We start from the raw sequence: 19580 nt of genomic DNA on the forward strand, positions 1-19580 counted from the left end.
CGCTCTTTTATTGATCTTCATCGTCAGAGCGTCACACCTTTTATTTGTTTCGATTCCTTTTTCAGTCTAAATAGTAAATACCAGAAAGGCTTTATTATTATTATTTTTTTAAAAATAGGCTAAATACCACAAAGGAGCACCTGAGTACGTCTCTCGCTTATCCTTTGCGACCCACGCGCCAAGATCTGAATCCTCTCTGCACAAACTCGGAGGTTCTTTTTCTATTTTCTGTTTGGTTGAAGAGAAAATATCAAATCTCTAATTCCAATCCTCTCATTCACAAATTTAACGAGTTTTGCGATTAGTCAGATCCATCGTGATTGTGCCGATTTCATCGTACATTATCATTTTCCTTTTTTGTAATTTTGCAGATCCGTCATGGATTTCATGAAGGTCATCGATCAAACGGTTCGAGAAATGTTAGCTTTCATGCCCTTTGCCGCTGCAATTTTTCTCACTTGGCATTTAATCTTTCTTTCTTTGTCCTAATCTATTCCTCCCGGTGATTTTCAATTCTTATTTTACTATCTCTTCATTGGCAGAAAGAGGGAAGTAAATCTGAAGGTGTTGAAGGTTCCGGAGATCGAACAGAAGGTAATTCGTTTTCCATGTGATATTGTTCTACGCTTTCAGATTTTATTATATATTATGTATTTAGTTTTGTATGAATATGAGTTAAATTGTCGACTGAAGGCATACCAAATGCTTTTTTGTTTGTTGGTTTTATAAATTCTTGCTCACTTTATGCTATCATAAGTAACATTCATATTATCCATTAATCTTTGATCTGCTGTATCAAATGCATTTGAAGTTTGTTATTAGTAAAGATAATAGAAATAAGTAGGAGGGACATGGTAGTTTACCTGCTATCGTACTTTGTATTTATTATTAATACAGGTACTGGATGCAACGGACAATGAACCTTGGGGTCCCCATGGCTCCGCGCTGGCTGAGATAGCACAGGCCACTAAGAAGTTGTAAGTTTTAAATGATCATTTCTTTGTTTTATTTTATTTTTGTTTGGAACTAATTTTCTGGAAGGTAAATTTATTGGTTTACTAATAATTTCCTGATGACTTTTTAATATCTTTCAGTACGGAATGCCAGATGGTTATGAATGTTTTATGGACTAGATTAGGTGAGACTGGCAAGGACTGGCGCTATGTCTATAAGGTGAGAAGTAACTAAACACACTACCACATTATTTATTGTCAGAAATTAAAAGATGCAATTATATGTTTGTGTATCTATTTCCCGAGAACATTGTGTCATTTGCCTATCCGTGATTTGCATATCTGAAATCACTTCTGTATCAGGCATTGGCTGTGATAGAGTATTTGGTAGCACATGGATCTGAACGCGCCATTGATGACATTATAGAACATACTTTCCAGATCTCAGTAATAACCACTGTCTTAAATCCTGCAAAATTGCACACAATACTTTTACATTACCTAAACACTGAAATTTTACTTTCTTATTTCTCATTATCTTGTTTTGCTCTGTATTGGTGAAGTCACTTTCAAGTTTCGAATATGTTGAGCCAAGTGGAAAGGATATGGGATTAAATGTGAGGAAGAAAGCAGAAACAATTGTTGCCCTTTTGAATAACAAAGACAAAATACAAGAAGTTAGAAACAAAGCTGCTGCAAACCGTGACAAGTATGTTTCTCTTAAGGACTTTCTTGTATGGTTTACTTCAACTTCTGGGAAGTATGAATTATGTTTTTGATATATTTCTGTTAACTGTTTCGAACTTTTATTTTTAGGTACATTGGACTTTCATCGACTGGAATAACATACAAGTCAGGTTCCTCAGGTTTATCTTCATATAGTAGTGGCAGCTACCAAAGTAACAGCCGTTATGGAGGCCTTGGTGGTAGTAGAGATGGTGATTCGTTCAGGGACAGCTACCGAGATAGGGATCGATATGATGATGAAAAGACTGAGAGGGATACCTACGTTAAGTCACGCCGTGGTTCTACAGGTGAGAACCACGGAAGCAACTTGAAGGACACTACTACACGCTATGGCAGGTATAGGTTTTATTACTGATCAAGATAGTTTCAAGTCTTTTTTAAGGATTTCTTCCGCTCTGCTGCAACTTTCATATCCTTTATAGGTGTATGTCTTGTTTGGATCTTATTTTTATTGTGTTGTGCATAAGAGCAAGTAATGCTGTCCATCTAATATTGGTTTCTGTGGGAGTCAAAAAAATAGTTTAGAGAGTGCAGCTTGTGTTCATGTTCCATGCACCTTTTGCAATGTGCTTTCTCTACTCAGAGTGTTTATCTTTTTCTGTATGCGTGCATGTGGCATGTGCATGAAGAAATAACTGCTGAAAGGATTTTAAACATGGTTTCAAATAGATTTTTTTTTAAAAAAAATCTTTTGGAATGTTGTGGCTAATTCTGGTGGAATATTACCTTTGCAATTTTTTTTCTATTTCTCCTGTTTAACTACGGAACTGTTGCATTTATAAAAATAAAATCACATAATACACTGCCTCTCTAATTTTTATATTGTTCACTGTTTCACTAATTTCATAATGCATGTCTAGCAGGAAGGATCAAGATAATATGTCATCCACTGCATCAAAGTCATCATCTAAATCAAATGACTTTGATAAGTATGGTTCAATCCCAACTCAAAGCTCAAGTGTTCCTTCAAATTATTATGAGGATGATTTTGACGATTTTGATCCACGAGGAACTTCCTCTAGTAGTAAGTACTCTGAGCTTGGTGGTACAATTGTTAATTTCATTTAACACTGCAAGAAACCTTGTGTTGTCCATATTGGCAAAGGTTTTTCTGTATCTGTTCTGTGGGCTTTGTACCTACACTCAAAATATCCAGAGCAAATTGTTTTTCAAGGAGGCAAGCACACTCATGGAGACTCATTTATTCTGTTGAACAGCTTTTTGTTGATGAACCATAGGAGATAAGTACCTCATAGGCTTTACTTAGATTGTCGTGTATCGAATTTTGCTACAGATAAATTATACAGAAGAGTAATGATGAACTGATTATATAGGGTGAAAGCTAATAGAGAGAATGTATAATATAAATATATCTAAGTAGACACACACACACACACACACACACACACACACACACACACATGCGTGTGTCTCTATAAACATATGCAAGCATGTATAGTGTGTATGGTTGCATGGAAATGGTAGAAAAAGTTGTATGTGCCATTGAAAATTCATATCATGCCTCTTGCCTTAATGCATTGAATTGTATGTTTTAAGGTTCTACGCTGTTTCTCCAGTTACATGCCTCTATGTGAATGTCAAAAGTAGCATTGAATGAAATAACACTTTGGTACTCTGCGTCATTAGCTGCAGTAGCTAGTCAACAAAACCGCCTCACTATGTTAATTATGGAGATTTGCCTTGGTATTCTTTTCATATAAATAATATGTATGATTGACTGGATATATTTTCCACTTTATTGTGGATTATTTTTTTTACAGAGAGTGCTGGAAGTTCTAAGCAGGTGGATCTGTTTGGAGAAAGTTTGATTGGTGACCTCATGGACGCACCAACATCTGTTCCTGCAGAAAATCCTGCCATGGATAGCAGTCAACCAGAAGAAGTTGATCTGTTTGCTGATGCCACATTTGTGTCAGCACCAGTCCAGGTGGAAGCCAAAGCAAGCTCCCAAAACAAGGTAAGATTTCTGTATTCAACTTATCAGCAGGTTGATAGAGTGGGTACGGTACCATATTTTTGGAATTCCAGAAGATGTTGATAGGCAGAAGTTAGATGTACAAATAATAAAGTTAGAGAGAGAGAGAGAGAGAGAGTTAAGGTTATGATGATTACAGTGATGAGCAATGAGACAATGTGGTCAGATGTAAATTATTTAAATCTGAAAAGTATTTGCTTAAAAGCATGTTGATTTTTGTTTGTAAATTGGAAACTTAAAAGCAACAATTTTCATTAGGAAGGTTGATGAGTATGGTTCTCCTTTTAATAACCGTTCTTCATTTTGCCAATTTTTCTTATCAGTGTCTCATGCCTTTTCTTCTGCACTAAGAAAGTGTTGTAATGAAAAATTGTACAGAATGAGGCTGATCTATTTGCTTCAGAACCTGTCATTTCTCATACCTCTCCAACGGTTGACCTTTTTGCCACCTCTGACCCAGTCGTGCAGCCAGAAATCAAGTCTACAAATGCTGCACCAACAAACATTAACCTTTTGGATCCCTTTGCTGCTGTTCCACTTAACAACTTTGATGATTCTGATCCTTTTGGTGCATTCACCTCTCATTCCAACTCAGCATCTACAGAACCTTCAAAGATTTCTGTCAGTGATGGAAGCCAAAATGGTAATTTAGGAGGAAATGTTTCGTCAGAATCGAAGACTGCAGTCAGGAAAGATTCTTTCCAGGTGAAATCTGGAATTTGGTCTGATTCACTTAGCCGTGGATTGATTGATCTTAATATATCTGCTCGTAAGTATATCTATCTCTACTTTCATAGTATAATAATATATTTTCTCGTCTCTGTTCCCCTATGTAGTTGTTATTTTAAAATACAAAGATTTTAGCACGTAGATTGGGTCGCAAATGCTTCTTATTTTTGGGACTTAGCTTTCGTAATGGCATCATTTTTATGAATGAATTGGCAGCCAAGAAAGTAAATCTGGCAGATGTTGGCGTGGTGGGTGGATTAAGTGATGGATTAGATGAAAGGGAGAAAGGACCGCAGGCTTCGTATCTCATGGGGAGAGCGATGGGTTCAGGAACTGGTCTCGGTAGATCTGGTTTCACTTCTTCACAGGCAACGGGAGGTGATCAGTTCGACGACTTCTTTTCTACCCTCAATGGTCAACCCTATCAATATGGAGGTTTCCAAAAGTAAATATTTAATTATTCATTCATCTTCATATAATTCTTTCTTTAGCCTATCAATGGAATCCATGAGCGTTTTGGTGTGCTGAGTTTGTTCATTCGTACATCATAAAAATGCTGTTATTTGAGAAATTTGGAATCGTGAGTGGAAGATATATATATATATATATGTTTTTTGTTTTTATTTTTTTCCTACCTCATGAGATCTTCTCAGTTTTCGATAGCTTTGTCAGATCGACACTTTTTAAGTTTGATATGTGGGGTTCTTTATTTGTCATCTTAAAAAAAAAAGAAAAAAAGAAGTGTTCTCTGAAGTTTGTAACATGCACTACAATAATATATAAATTAAATGAACCAAATAAAAATCGTTCCAATGTTGTTCTCTTTATAGTCTTTCCGTACTCGATATATTTGAGAACCCACTAAGAATTATTATTCAAATATGAAACACGATTATAATTTTTCAAAAAGAAAAATGGAACGATTCTACGAGCTACATTCTATATTTAAGATTTACGAACTCCGACATGTTCGAGGGGTATGGTTAACAATTTATAATTACATCTATTTCTTAAATAACTAAATGTCCATATTTAGTTTTTTTTTTTTTTTTTTTTTTTTTTTTTTTTTTTTGTTGAAACTAATATACACATATGATATAAGATAAAATAATATACATGCAAGTTAAATAACTGTAAGGTGTCCGAATGTGTGTGTATATATTTTGTGTGCATAAAATTATCGCAGATGTTCCAGAATATTTGATAACTTCACAGATTAAAAATTCAATATTTTAGCGATTAGTATAGCTAGAAGTTAAAAATTCGATTTATCTACTGGAACTCAGCATCCCCCCTTGGCTGGACTTGGTTGTTATATTCCGAAGTACCAGCAAGTTTAGGAATGGATTTGAACGTTATTACAAGTTAAATGGAATGGATTTGAACGTTATTACAATTTAAAAGGTCTGTAGGAGAGAGAAATAACAGAATATAGTTGTCCCAACTCCAACTTTAGGGCAAAAGGAGGCTACTTTTACATTGTTTTGTTAATTTAATCAGTAATACTACAAATACCAAAATATCATCAAATTTATTTATCAAATTATATACAATAAAATATTATCAGTTGATATCTTCATATAACCTATATATGAAAAAATAAATTTAGAAAAAATGAATCCTTAAATGCATAGGTGAATTAAAAATAAACCAATTATTACTTCGTTGTTTTGCTAATCTGTTCAAAACTAAATAACCAAAAAATAAAAATGAAAAATAAAGAAGAAAGGTTACTGAGCCAATAATAGGAGATACTGTTTCATTTTCTTTTTATTTATTTATTTATTTGATAGATAGGAGATATACCGAAACCAGATTCCATCATTATCAGAATTTGTATTTTTATTTAAAATTGCTTCTTACATGGTTTTCAGAAGACAAACACAACATGTTGCTTAGTACATTTCTAGCATCCTTCCTCTCAACATGGCTTCTGCTTTTCTCACCTGCTGCACCAGTCCTATAATGAAGATCTACATCAGAGCAAAAGACAAAGTCAAACCAAGTCTGGGACAAGCAACTTACTGGCCTATAAACAAAGAAATTTCATTTAACCAAACAACCAAAATTTTGGTCTTGGAACGAAAAAGGTGGCTAAGTTGATTTTCGCATTAGGTAACATCAATGTTATATGCTAATATATTGACCATGTTTTGTAATTCAATGGGCTGACCTTGTCAGGTGGACCCCTAGAACCTCCAATTAGAATTTCCGCACTGCAAAAAATATGCAGTTAAAGCAAAAAGCAAATATAAAAACAAATAAATAAACAAAAAACTCAAAAACTAAAAGAGAGACAATAAGAGTAAAGAGCAAAATAGCTAGCCGTTGTAGTTTCTAACCAAAAAAGAAACATATGTAACAGAGAGGAAAGAGGTTTACTTGCAAGATTCTTTAATTGACATAATGGACGCTCCTCTTCTCCCAATAACACGTCCCATTTTGCCAGGTGGAACATCAAGAACTGACAGGATTTCTTCCTCAGGAGCATTCTGCTCTGCTATTATGTTATCTATAGTGAAACTGGACATGGATTAGTCTTCCATTAATTGTATACTCCAGTGCGCAAATACATAAATCATAACCAAAACTGCACAGATACACATTTGAAACGGTAGCAGCAAACATTCCTCTCTAATGTTCACTTTCATACATAAGCAGATAAAGCAAATAACATTAGTACAACTAGGTATCTACTCTAAGCGTAAGCTTTAAGTGATAACAGAAAACAGAGCTTTGCAAGTGTCCATCTTGTGAATTCTGTTTGAATCTCATTTTGTAGTTTAAACATACATTTAAGAAAATTAAAACCTGAAATCAAGGAAGATTTTAAAAGCTTTTATAAACAATAACAAACCCATTCACAAATTAAAACTTATCCAATGATAATGAATTTTTAGAAGTTCAAAGAATTTTACAATAAGGGATATTAAAATGACATTTCAAGTTAAGAGACCTGGAATAGGAGGGAGAGATGGCCAGTCAGCATAATCATTGTCGTTGATGCAATAACATCTGCAATAAAGAGCACCACGAACTGCAAGATGCCACATTGATCGTTGGCTCAATTTCTCCATCATCTTGTTATATATGTAGAGAAGAAAGCGGACATCATCTGCAGCTGCCCGGACCATCATTTCAGATAATGGTCTATATGTCCAAAACTTGGGGTCCTGTATGACACATATTCGATAGATATCATCTGATAAGATTGTTTTCCCTAGGAAATTTAACATAAGAGATTAGTAGGAAAAAACTACTTTCTTGCAAAAATGTGATTACAAGTCTAAGCACAAGTTTCTCAATCCGTTCTATAGAAGATAGATGCAAACACAAACATGAATTAACAAACTTCAAAACTTTAAATCATGATACTGTATACCTTCTTGCTAATCCTCACATATCCAAGCACCAAGGACTGATTTAAATCTATTTTGTCACTGGTCATGCTAAAACTTTATGCTACATTCCTAGTATACTATATGTCTACAACACTAAATCAAGGCTTCAAGAAAACAATTACCATATCATAAAATAACGTGGATGCTACAATCTACAAGACATATAAAACAATTACCATATCATAAATTAACGTGGATGCTACAATCTACAAGACATATATCATATATCAGTTACCAACAAGAACTAAAATGCTTCATGTAAAAATCAAGGCCATTTATGGAAAGGAATCCTCAACTGTAATAATGAAATGTTAAAACTAACCTGTCTTAAAAGAACTCGAACTTCTTCCTTCTCAAGGTAAGATATGCCTACACACAAACTTTCAAGAGTGAAAATCGAAGCTATAAACGTGTGCAACCTAATTCAGAAGGCCAAATTAAAACCCAACCACAATATATCTAAAAAGTAACCAATAAAATTTGTGGGCATAACATGACAACATTTTAAAGTTAAAAGAGTGGAATGGTAAAAGTCTCATCTCACAGTTAACAATTGTAATTATTTGCTTTTAAATAGCAAGTAGACAATAATAAATTTCTCCAAAAAAATAGAATAGTAGAAAACGTACAACATTCTATTAAATAGAAACGAAAATAAATTAATAAATACTATAACTAGAAAAACATAAAGTTTCCTAAATTCAATTGAGTACTATAAAAACATAATACCACAATAACGTGGATCTGCAAGGAGGCTAACGAATGATATATAGTCATCTGGTGTGCGTGCTCGTCCTTCTTGCTCCTCTAACAATGAGTATGCAATCTAAGTGCCAAAAGAATAGCAATACCACATTCATTAACAAAATATAACTTTTAAAAATAGTATGAACCATTTTCACCTAGAGGCATGCCAAAAGAATTGCATTGATAAATCAAATAGTGATCTAATAATGCTTGAAATAAAAGATAATCACCTGAGTATCCACAACATTATTCAACTTGATGCCAAACTGAAAATATAATGCCTACAAAAACAAAGAAATTCAAGAATACCAACAGTACGTCACAATGAACTTGAGACAGATTGATATGCGAGAAAATCAATATCAATTAGAGACCTCACTATCCCGTTTGCAATCGTGAATAACTTTTGTGATGTAACTAGACTCGAGTGCAGGCTTACAGGCTTTGATAAGCATCTCTCCACCCTGAATGCTATCAACTAAATATATAGCATCTGAAAATGCAAGCTGCGAAAAACAATTCAGAAATCCAAATTATTATGAACTTTTATGGGAAACAATTCATACATGAACTGAAATGAGGTGCATGAATTCTTAAAATCTATAGATGAGATTGTATGTTAATGTGTACCTGCATGATACAGAGTGTTCCATGGCGACATAGATCAACTCCTTCACAATCAAACCCAATGATCAATTGTCTTTCAGATGATGGTTCCAAAAATTCAGCAGGAAGTTGAGAAGCATGTGTTACAATGTAGATGGGAACCACAGATAAATCAGCTTCATGCTTTAGGGGTTTGTCATCTACAATATATCAAAATGAGAGATAGAGAATCATAGCAAAGCGGAAAAAATATTACAAAATTCTTTTAATATTCAGTTTTCTTTTCCATTAGCATAAATCATACCATAAAAGGCAAATATGAACTCTTTCACCTACACACACACACACACACACCAAAGAATAATAAAAATAAAAAAACAAAAGAAAGAAAGAAAGCCTCCAACACTGACTTTGCTATGGTACTCCACTTCCACACGTGCTACCATGAGCCAAAAATTGAAATCTATTAGGAGAATGATTGAGGCACAACCCGTCTAAGTGAAAAATAAATAAATTAGGTTTAAACTTACATACAAAAGCAAACTCAATCCCTTTAGCAAACAAATTACGAAGCCAAAATCTACGCCAGACATGGACTGGAATTGAACTAGAACCACTAATTGGCTCGCGAACCTCTTCATTTGATTACCTTTTTTAATGAATTGGAAAATCAAGTACGAAAATAATAATAATAAAAAAAAACCAAACAAACTGAAGCAATCCAAACTATGAGTTGAGTTTTGGTTTTACGGGAAAAGATAATTCCCTTCCTATTAAAACCAGAGCTACGATCCGATCTCTCAGGTTACAATAAATCCATTGCCTACGATTCAAGACATGTCACTGGTTTGGCGGTTTTTTCACAGCAAGCAAAGAGAGCAAATAATATACTAAAGAAAATCCAGAATAAAAGTGTAATAAGCATAAACCAAAACCAAATTATAAACAAAGCAATAAGGAGTTGTCAACATGCTTATTTATACGTGTAAATTGGAAAACGAAAAAAACAAATTGTTAAAATCGGATCGAAGATTAGGAAGAAAAAACGAAAAGCAGAAAATACAAAGAAAATACCGGAGTCGGAAGGGAGAGGAATGTGTGTGTGGTAAGGAGAAGGTCCGGAGGCCATTTGAATTTTGATCGGACCATCCACCCAAAATGAAAGCAAGCTTTGTCTCTAAAACCTTATTGTACGATTCTTTTTTAATAATAAATAAATATCGGATTTTCTTCTCTTTTTGAGGGTGGGCGGAGACATTTATCGCAAGTGCAAGGCAACAGCGTGTTCCTTTTTCACTTTCTTTCTTCTTTTTTTTTTTAAATAAATAAATAAATTTGGATAAAGGCGAGCGACACCGTGGAAACCGATATTTGCCCTTTTCGAGTTTCTCTTTCATAAACTCATGAGGTGGAAAATAATTACTAACAATTGGGAGTAAAATATATTTAGAGATTTTAATATTTGAATTTTGATAATTTAATAGTTTTGGCGCAAAAATCTTACAGTATCTTTTTGGCTTGCAACAATTCAATATCCTATTTTATAGCCTTTTTTTTTTTTTTTTTTTTTTGGGTGCAGAAGCTTTTAATTTGAGCAACCTTAATAATTACAGTAGATATTTTTGTTTTTTTAAGAGACCGACCAAAATATGTGCCAAAATAACATACTTTAACATTTGGCATATGTCATATATTATAAATTTTGGTAGAGCTTTTACTTTTTGGTACTTCCAATATTCTTTCTTTTAAAGTAAGACAATTTAAGTTTATATTTTAAAAAACAATATGATTTAATTGTTAATGGTTATGATTTTGCCATTTATTGAAAGACAAACTTTTTATCAGCTTGTTAATTTCTTCCAAACAATGGAAGTTTCAGTGTTATATAAATAAAATCTTGAAATAATAGAGATATTCATAAAAAAATTATATATATATAATTATCAAATATCATGTTATAGTTTGTAAAGCATTTTCCTTAGTTATATTCTTATACTGTTACAATTATGATTTGTTAAATTCAAAATTTCATATTCAACAAGTGCATATTGAATGGATCTATTAAAAATTTTTTCAGTATTATTTATTATTTATATATGTCTAATTTTAATTCCTAATTATTCTAAAAAAAAAATCCCGATTCCAACACGAGATTGGGAATCAACTGCTCATTAAATTTAACGAATTAGTCTGGCCGCTTACTGTCATATTCTGAAATATCTTCTTTTTGCTAGACTTAGAAATTATGACGTTCTTTGTAATCTAATGTCTTCCTTGGAAAAACAAAAAATAAAACTAAATTGTAATAGATAAGCTTCAGGCTTGGATTGTGACCTGTAAAAGATGCTTACGTTACTTATTACATTTGAACCGTACCGCGTACCAGAATGGTGACTTTCGGTTCCGGGTTCCGGGTTCCGGCACCTGTCTGTTTAGTGGCATAAGCGTAAGCAAGGAAGTGTACAGAATGGATCACTTTTGGCATGCCAGTAATCTTTAATTTTTGAAAAACCTTACTCTAAAAACACTTAGCAAGCAAGCAATATTAAAAAAACTAGCCAGTAATCTTGTCTAGCAAATTAGTTCAGACCCAAAGAAAAAAAAAATTCTTAAAATTCAGTTTGTTTTTACTCCTTAAAAATCCTTTTTAAATAATCCTATAAAAGGATCATTTTATTTCTCTTTATTAAACCCACTTTTAAAGCGTCACCGCAAGTACCTCCATATTAAAAGTTCTAACCCACATACAACAAAGAAAAAAAGAGGGAAAAAAAAAAAAAAAACACATTCTCGAAGCATGAAAACTCATTATAAATAAACATGTACAACTGGATTCAATTGCTGGATTTTGCTAGTCAAAAAAAAAAAAAAAATCCGTTTTGATTTTGTTACGATACACTTATTGGCAGATGATTTGGTAAAAAAAATCAATTGCAATCATATAATTTCGCACTTTTGTGTTCTTTTCTCTTTAAATGCAAAAGAAATAGTAACAATAGTAGGCGATTGGCCCAAGTTGTTATTTCCATTATAGATGAGATTAAGGTCATCGATTGCGACGTGGCCGGATTTTACCAAACGAATACTCACTCGTGTGACTCAAGCTGTTCTCCACTTCCCTCCCAAAAATAGTGCAAGATACGTGGCAGTTGGATGTAGTTACACGTACGACCAAAAAGTGCAGGGATAGATCGAATGGCTTTGAATAATTCACATGGGTCAGGCTGTTTCTTTTACAATCCCAATCACACCTGTTTTTTATGAGTGCAACGAAAACAAAAATTTCGGATGTAAAAAAAGATTAAGCCTGTAACTTCACACAGTGACTTACGGATATAAAATGTTAAATGTGCAAAAACAAAAGTGAATGGTATTATGCAAAACAGATTAAAAACCAATCCATTTTCTTCTCCAGTCCTCACTATTCGCAGATCCTTTTTTTTTTTGAATTTGAGACACTGCTCTCCGGCGAAAATCTCCCGATTGACGTGGCACCTAAGCATATTTATTTATTTATTTTTTTCGCCAACAAAAAATACTAACATGTGCTTCTTTTCAGAAATTATGGTGGGTAGCATTTTTTTTTTTAAATTTTCCTTTTTCTTTTTTTTTTGGTCAAACTTTTTATTCTTTTATTTTTTTTTTGTTTTTTTTGCTTGACATAACCATCAACAGAAATAAAAAAAAAAATGTTTGATTACTGAAAGACATTTTAAAAGCTAAAAAATATCGAAGATATTGGGTTGTTGCACAATGAAGCAGACTGAAAATGGTAATAATATATTTTTAAGTTATTACCAGATAAGATGTAATATGTTAATAAAGAAAAGTGTAAAAAACAGATGGTTGCCAACAAATCCAGGTCTATTTTTTATAATCTAAAAGGTGCTTCCAGTTCCGTCCAAAGTGGGTCCACAAGTCTGCACTTTTCCTTTTCCCTTTTCTCAGAGGACGATCTTTCTGAGGAATCCCTAATAAGCCCACCCCAAATTTCCCAATCTTTTTCTCTTCTCGAATCTATTCTCTCTCTCTCTCAGCTGCCTATCCTGTTTTGCTGTTCTTTCAAATTCCTATCCTTGTCACTTTTTCCCCACAACTCAAAGCTCTTTATTGTTATTTCTTCAATCAGTTTTAGCTACAAAGCACCTTTCCACCCCAAAATAGAACCTGAGTTCTAGGGAAGTCCCTCATTTTCCAAGGCTTAAAAAAAAAAAAAAATATTAATGAAGAGCCCAAAAAAACTGATTTTGTCATCTGGGTTTGCCTAATTTCGAGAATCGATTTTTGGTTTTGGAAGCTTCAGGTGGCTTTTGCTTCTGTTTTAGGTTTGACGAGCTTCAAGTTTTTGTAGGTTAGGCCAGATTGCTTCTGGTGTTATTTAGGAATTTATGTACTTTGAAGAAGAAGAAGAAGGAGAACGGTTTGGTTTGGCTGCTTGAGAATTTTATTGGATACCTGGTTTGAATTTGGGTCGTCGCCATTTTAGCCGTTTGAGGTATATTGGATTTGAATTATTTTTTGTTTCTGGTGGTGGCATCGGTTTAGAGTTCTGGGTCATGGAGTTTTTGGCTGATTTTTTTTTCAAGTAAGAATTAGCTTTTGTATTAAAGGGGTTGTATTAAATTAGAAGGAACGAAGATGAAGAGAGGGAAAGATGAGGAGAAGATCATGGGACCTATGTTCCCAAGACTCCATGTTAATGATACGGAGAAAGGAGGGCCTAGAGCTCCTCCGAGGAATAAGATGGCCCTTTATGAACAGCTCTGTATCCCGTCTCAGAGGTTCAATCCTGGGGTCCTTCCTCTTAACCCCAACAATACTAGCAATCTGGTTCCCTTATCATCCTCAAGCCAGGTAAATTTATAATTTCATATACGTGTTTTCATGATTATGATTTTGTGGGCTACTCATTTTGGCTTCGAATTGTTTTTGGGGGAGTTATTATATTCCTGACTTTAATTTGCCTTTGATGAATTCTTTGGTTGATAGTGGTATTTTTAGATAAGTTTCTATTGGATGAACTTGCTGTTATTCTTGTTAGTTCACGAAGGGATATAATTTATTTTCTTTAGAGATTGGGCCAAGTTTTTGTATTAACTGACAAAAACAAGGTAGATAGGTGTCTATATCAATTATACGTTTGAATGAGAAAATATAAGGGTTTATTTAGCTTTAAGTATTATAATTTTTTGTTTGCTTCTCTATACTGTGATGGTGGTTTCCCAGTTTTCTGGAAGTTTACATGAGCTGTCTGTTGTACAAGTCATACTTTATGTATTTTTTTATAACGTAAGTGCATGGTGCGTATGTCTGTAGGGGCGTGTTTATGGTAGGGAAAATGATTAATTCCTTACTTTCTGGGGCATTTCATTTTGCAGGGAAGCGGCCTTGAAAGGAATTTGCTCTTTCCTCGTCCCTTAAATCCATCACCGTCTACATATCAGGCCGAGAAGTTCCATGCTCCCCGGTCGGATGGAGCAAAGGGGAGTTCTCCGTTGGCACAGCTTGAACAAAGAAAGAGGGTTGGAGATGAAGATGATTTCATGGTTCCTGTATTTGTTCAATCTAGGGTTGGTCAGAGCCTTGGTAAATTTCATAATGGTTTTGACAAGGAAAAACTTGCTCCTGTTGGCCCCACTCATTCTGAACATCCAATGAAAGGCGGCCAAAGTGTTTTTGACAAGGATCCAGAACAATTTCATTCAGTGTCTCACAGTTCAAGAGAAGAAGTGCATACTGAGAGTGTAGAGACCCCAATAGTGGGTGGCCAAGGTACGGACCTTTCTGGAAAATCTGCCACAAATCACTCGACCCGAGAAAAGAATGATGCTTCTGCCAAGGAAGCCAGAGCATCTCCGAATCAAGAGTGCAGGAGAGACCCTGTGCATAATTTTAGCAGGTTACCTGACAGTGATGCTTGCTTACAACAAGAGTCTAGAGCTGAGTCACGACTAGACAGCTTGGGGCTGGCTGATGGTCTTGTTGAGTCTACAAGGGATAAAGAGAATGGAACTGCCTCCCAGGAAATAAGTGATTCTCCATCTGAGGGTGTTCATAACAGTCCCAATGTGCATGATAATGACAGTGAATGTATTGGAGAAAGAACATGTATTTCATTACACATTGAGACTGTAGATAAAAGTGATGATGTTTCTGAGACCTCAATGGTTGATTCTATGGTAGATTTGGATATCTCTCCCGATGATGTTGTAGGAATAATAGGTCAAAAACATTTTTGGAAAGCTAGAAGAGCGATTGTCAAGTAAGTATTTTTTTCTCTCTAGTTGCTGCTTAATTGGTTGTCTCTTGTTGCTCAGTTTTTTTGTTTTCATGTGATATTTTTTTTCAATTTTTTTTTTTAAATAGTGATAATGTATATTTATGTGACTAATGGAGATTGTTAAGTGCTTAACATCATGACATCTCCCATTGACTGAATATTTACCATACTTTCGTTATCAGCATAAGATTAGAAAACTGTATATTTCAAAGTATTAACATATTTTCTTTCATCCCTATGGGTTGGAGGATAAATCTGGTTGCTTTGAAATGATATCAAGAATTTAATGTTCTCTGCTTCTGCAAAGCTAAATGCTTTGTGAGACAAAAGTCTTTGGGAACAATAATTTCTCAAGAACTTGATATTATTCTTACCTTTTTTCATCATAAATTTAACAAATTTTTTAGTAGTTTTCTTCCACATGTTTATTCTGTGTTTAATTTTGACATTGGTAGAAACATTCAAACATCAGTCTGCATTTCTTAAACCTTTTTATTGTTCTTTTTTAATTTTTTAAGTTGGAGGGCATTATAGTTTACATGCTGGAAATTTTATAGTAGCTTCTACCTCTAAAATATTTCTTTTTACAATACCCTTCTACCTGAGAAATATTTCTTAGGCCTATTTATTTATTTTGATAGAAAAGAAAAAAAGAAGAAAAGAATTTTAGTAAAACATTCTAGTCCTGACCTTTTAAGTTGCATTGGAGTACTTAATGCACCGAGGAATCTAACCACTGGGAGTATAAAATGCCTGCTAATGTGAATATGGCTTTGAGGAAGGTGAGAGCTCATACTCTATGTCTTGGGGTCCCTTCTAAAGTTTTTATGTCTTCAAGGCCCTTGGTTTAAACCATGGATACTGGATCATCTTACGGCAGGGAGATGTACATCTTAATAAAGTTACTTTGTGCAAGGCGACCTCTGAGACAGTGGATCATCTCATTGTTCATAGCCCTATTGCCTCTACTTCTCGGGTATATTCCTCTCTCAGTTGGTTAATGCTTGGTTTCCCCTTGACCACTGGGACCTTTTTCCTTTCTTGGAACTCGAGGCCTAGGAGCAATAAGAAACAAGTGATGAAGGAATACCCATTGGGCTTTTATGGGCGGATCTCGGAGTTTATTTGACATTGTGGAAGTGGTGGTGGGTGATATGATGAGGAGAATGTTTTATCACGTCTTGTTATCTTGTGTTGAGGAATTTACAATGTTGAAGTATTTTTGTTTTTGTGCTCTTTTTATACATTTTTTTTGTAAGTGTTGTATTTCTTGGTTATTTTAATATGACTGGATGCAATTTCTTGCTATTGAGTAAAGCTGTATGCTTGGAAAGGTGAATTCTAGAGCTTTGTGTCGCATTTCTTGTCTAAGTTGTAGTGCAGATATTGTCTGATTACTTACAATTACTTGTACACTTCATGATAACAATGATTAACATATTGTGATGCAATTCAGTTGATAGTAAGAAGACTTGTGTAATTTTTAATCTATATGCTGATTATGTGCTAAAATCTGTACATTCCATTAAGCTTTTGAATCTAGTTCATTTCTCTGGAGAGACTTAAGATATACTTATGGCTAGTAGTTATTAATGAGAAACCTTTCAAGCTACAGGTATGATATTTTTCTCCCTTGTACGTTATTGAATGAAAACGCGTGCTATTTATAGTATAATCTAATATAAACTTTGGTCTTTATTGCTAAAATTTTTGTTAGTATGAGGTAGGTGGCATGTCGAGTTGGATAAAGTTTGAGGCTTTGGTAGCATGGATCTGCAGATGCTTCCTGATTAATGCACCTTGTTCCCTAAGTTTTTAGGAACAACCTAAATTTTCTGCAGGACACTTACAATTGTTATAGACCAAAATGATGCATCCAATAAGCAAGAGGCCTGAGAATATGTAGGGGATATGTTATTGATTGAACATTATATCAACCCAGTTACTATCACACCTTGAATTGTTATTTCCTACTAGAGATGGTTTTGCTATAAATGGTGGTCCCTTTCCTAATAAATGTTACTAAGTGCCTGATTTCTGCATTATATCCTATTGACTTTCTTGTGTCATGTTCATCTGGTTTTTTGTTTATCAAAGCTTCATTTGTGAAAATTATGCAATTTTATTTATTTATTATTATTATTATTATTTTTTTCTCTTGATCCAACTCCTTTTATTCTCTACAGTCAGCAAAGAGTGTTTGCTATTCAAGTATTTGAGTTGCATAGACTGATAAAGGTAAGATGGTCTACCCTTTTGTCAAATGGTGTAGGATTTTTATTTATTTACATGAATTAGCTTAAGTCTTGACATTTTGATAGGTTCAACAACTTATTGCTGCATCACCACATCTCTTGCTTGAAGATAGTGCTTTCTTAGGAAAATCTTCTTTAACGGGTTCTCTGTCAAAGAAACTTCCATCACAGTATGTTGTGAAGCCACTCCCGCAAATTGTTAATCACAAAGATGATTCTGAGAAGACAAGCCATAAAATGGAGTGTTCAGCAGAAAATGCAGTTGCCAAAACATCTCTTTCTTCTGTGAAAATTGGTAGCCAGCCTTCAAACTATGGTCGATATTTTGGGAATCCGCAGCCAGCACCTGTGGCAACTGATAATAAAATGGGTCCTTGGTGTTTCCATCAATCAGCAGGGCAGCAATGGTTGATTCCTGTAATGTCTCCTTCTGAAGGACTTGTCTATAAGCCATATCCAGGACCTGCATTTATGGGAGCAGTTTGTGGACCACCTTTCAACTCAACTCCCGTATCAGGGAACTTCATGAATTCATCCTATGGAGTTCCATCTTCTCATCATCATGGAATGGGAATCATTCCTGGCAGTCCTCCTGTTGTTCATGCTTACTTTCCTCCGTATGGCATGCCTGTTGGTAATCCAGTCATGCCAGGTTCTGCTGTTGAACAAATGGATGGGTGTCCTGGACCTGGTTCACATAACCAACATGGTCAGGTTTCAGAAGCTGGAGCTAACTTTAACATGCAGCAGCAGAGCTCATGTAATGTGCCGACCCAGAAGAATGTACCCCAGAGTGTGAGATCTCTGGCATCTAAAGGAAGCGAGTTACAAGGAAGTACTGCTAGTAGCCCTGGGGAGAGAGTACAAGGAGTCAAGGTGCATAGCAATGCTGAAGGAAGGGATGCTCTTCAACTCTTCCCTACAGCTCCAGCAGCTCCAGAGGGAGCTCCTCAGCCACATGGTACGGACCTGCCTACCCGGGTGATCAGGGTTGTACCGCACAATCCTAGATCTGCAACTGAATCAGCTGCTCGAATTTTTCAATCCATACAAGAGGAGAGAAAACAGTTTGACTCTGTCTAGCTCAAAACTTTATTGATCGTTGGCTGATAAATGATCTTTCGGCTCATCTAAGTTCGAATGGGACTTGATCATATCCTCTGTTATCTGTAATGGGCAGTATATTTTGTAACAAGTTTCCCTTTTCCTTTTTTTCTTTTTGTTGACGTAATTGTAGTATATTCATATGTACATATTTCTAGTAGATCATAACTGGTCAATGTAATATGAATATATGACGTTTCTTTCAATTTCTGTGTTTGTTTTTTTGGGGCTGTGACGGCAAGGCTTGCTTTCGGAAGAAGAGTAAAATTTTCACCTTTTGTACATTTGGTGTTGGTTTCATACTATTCCACGAGACTCTCGGAAGGCTTATTAAACATGTTCTGTTTGGTATGTATTCGAATTGATCTCATTCAGCACAAGAATTTTCAAAGCTTGCGCTTGCATTGTGGGTTCGTTCAAGGTTAACCCTTGTGCTACGCAAGGCAAAATCTTCTCTTTCGAGTGTATGTACAACGGAGGACAAAAACTAAGCACAATGGTTTCATAAAATATAGAATTTGTGTTCGTTATCATTACCATTAGCCTCTTAAAATATTAATCTGCAATTACTTTTTTTCGGTTTTTGGGAAACAAAAATGGGGGCTAGTCAATATATGCTTTCGAGGTTAGTATTTGCGGCTCCTAAGTTTGAGATCCACTTTGTCGTGTCTTGAAAGTTGTTTTTAAGCTTATTTCCTATAATCCCTTGGTAAAGAGCAGTAGTACTATAGTGGTGTAGATGGGTCATTACCTTCTTCTTCT

The 19580-nt window shown here is 34.7% G+C and overlaps 3 protein-coding genes across 5 annotated transcripts; 2 read left to right on the forward strand and 1 right to left on the reverse strand.

The window, feature by feature from the left end:
* On the forward strand, positions 1 to 5048 carry LOC107420626 (clathrin interactor EPSIN 1). Of its 2 annotated transcripts, none has more exons than XM_016029621.4 (12): positions 1 to 212; positions 372 to 419; positions 543 to 594; positions 898 to 977; positions 1095 to 1173; positions 1317 to 1400; positions 1517 to 1662; positions 1770 to 2036; positions 2561 to 2724; positions 3482 to 3678; positions 4075 to 4465; positions 4642 to 5048. In XM_016029621.4, exons 2-12 carry the CDS (start codon positions 379 to 381, stop codon positions 4872 to 4874), a joined length of 1734 nt encoding a protein of 577 aa, XP_015885107.1. In that variant the 5' UTR covers positions 1 to 212; positions 372 to 378; the 3' UTR covers positions 4875 to 5048. The 2 variants fall into 2 exon arrangements, with proteins under 2 accessions (XP_015885107.1, XP_015885108.1); XM_016029622.4 differs by having other exon boundaries at positions 4 to 212; positions 2564 to 2724.
* Positions 5049 to 6159: 1111 nt separating this feature from the next.
* On the reverse strand, positions 6160 to 10435 carry LOC107420634 (uncharacterized). The gene is made up of 10 exons (XM_016029636.4): positions 10254 to 10435; positions 9204 to 9379; positions 8948 to 9079; positions 8804 to 8854; positions 8556 to 8652; positions 8149 to 8195; positions 7382 to 7598; positions 6808 to 6937; positions 6599 to 6641; positions 6160 to 6398 (listed from the first exon to the last, which is right to left on the reverse strand). The coding sequence occupies exons 1-10, from the start codon at positions 10306 to 10308 to the stop codon at positions 6321 to 6323; spliced, it is 1026 nt and encodes a 341-aa protein (XP_015885122.1). The 5' UTR covers positions 10309 to 10435; the 3' UTR covers positions 6160 to 6320.
* Positions 10436 to 13071: 2636 nt separating this feature from the next.
* On the forward strand, positions 13072 to 19024 carry LOC107420622 (protein EARLY FLOWERING 3). Of its 2 annotated transcripts, XM_025074587.3 has the most exons (5): positions 13072 to 14033; positions 14558 to 15441; positions 16340 to 16435; positions 17646 to 17697; positions 17781 to 19024. In XM_025074587.3, the coding sequence occupies exons 1-5, from the start codon at positions 13818 to 13820 to the stop codon at positions 18795 to 18797; spliced, it is 2265 nt and encodes a 754-aa protein (XP_024930355.1). In that variant the 5' UTR covers positions 13072 to 13817; the 3' UTR covers positions 18798 to 19024. The 2 variants fall into 2 exon arrangements, with proteins under 2 accessions (XP_024930355.1, XP_015885102.1); XM_016029616.4 differs by lacking the exon at positions 16340 to 16435 and having other exon boundaries at positions 13074 to 14033.
* Positions 19025 to 19580: the final 556 nt, after the last annotated feature.

Source organism: Ziziphus jujuba, chromosome 5 (genome assembly GCF_031755915.1).
Source record: "Ziziphus jujuba cultivar Dongzao chromosome 5, ASM3175591v1".
Taxonomy (NCBI): domain Eukaryota; kingdom Viridiplantae; phylum Streptophyta; class Magnoliopsida; order Rosales; family Rhamnaceae; genus Ziziphus; species Ziziphus jujuba.

Excerpts from the sequence above, each read along its gene's own strand:
- LOC107420626 (XM_016029621.4), top strand. The coding sequence starts at position 379 with ATGGATTTCATGAAGGTCATCGATCAAACGGTTCGAGAAAT. Across the intron at positions 595-897 it reads TTCCGGAGATCGAACAGAAG|GTACTGGATGCAACGGACAA; the intron begins GTAATTCGTTTT and ends TTATTAATACAG. Across the intron at positions 1,663-1,769 it reads GCTGCTGCAAACCGTGACAA|GTACATTGGACTTTCATCGA; the intron begins GTATGTTTCTCT and ends TTTTATTTTTAG.
- LOC107420634 (XM_016029636.4), bottom strand. The coding sequence starts at position 10,308 with ATGGCCTCCGGACCTTCTCCTTACCACACACACATTCCTCTCCCTTCC. Across the intron at positions 8,196-8,555 it reads TGCAGATCCACGTTATTGTG|GCATATCTTACCTTGAGAAG; the intron begins GTATTATGTTTT and ends GTTTGTGTGTAG. Across the intron at positions 6,642-6,807 it reads TCAATTAAAGAATCTTGCAA|TGCGGAAATTCTAATTGGAG; the intron begins GTAAACCTCTTT and ends TATTTTTTGCAG.
- LOC107420622 (XM_025074587.3), top strand. The coding sequence starts at position 13,818 with ATGAAGAGAGGGAAAGATGAGGAGAAGATCATGGGACCTATGTTCCCA. Across the intron at positions 15,442-16,339 it reads GCTAGAAGAGCGATTGTCAA|GGAGATGTACATCTTAATAA; the intron begins GTAAGTATTTTT and ends ATCTTACGGCAG. Across the intron at positions 16,436-17,645 it reads CTATTGCCTCTACTTCTCGG|TCAGCAAAGAGTGTTTGCTA; the intron begins GTATATTCCTCT and ends TATTCTCTACAG.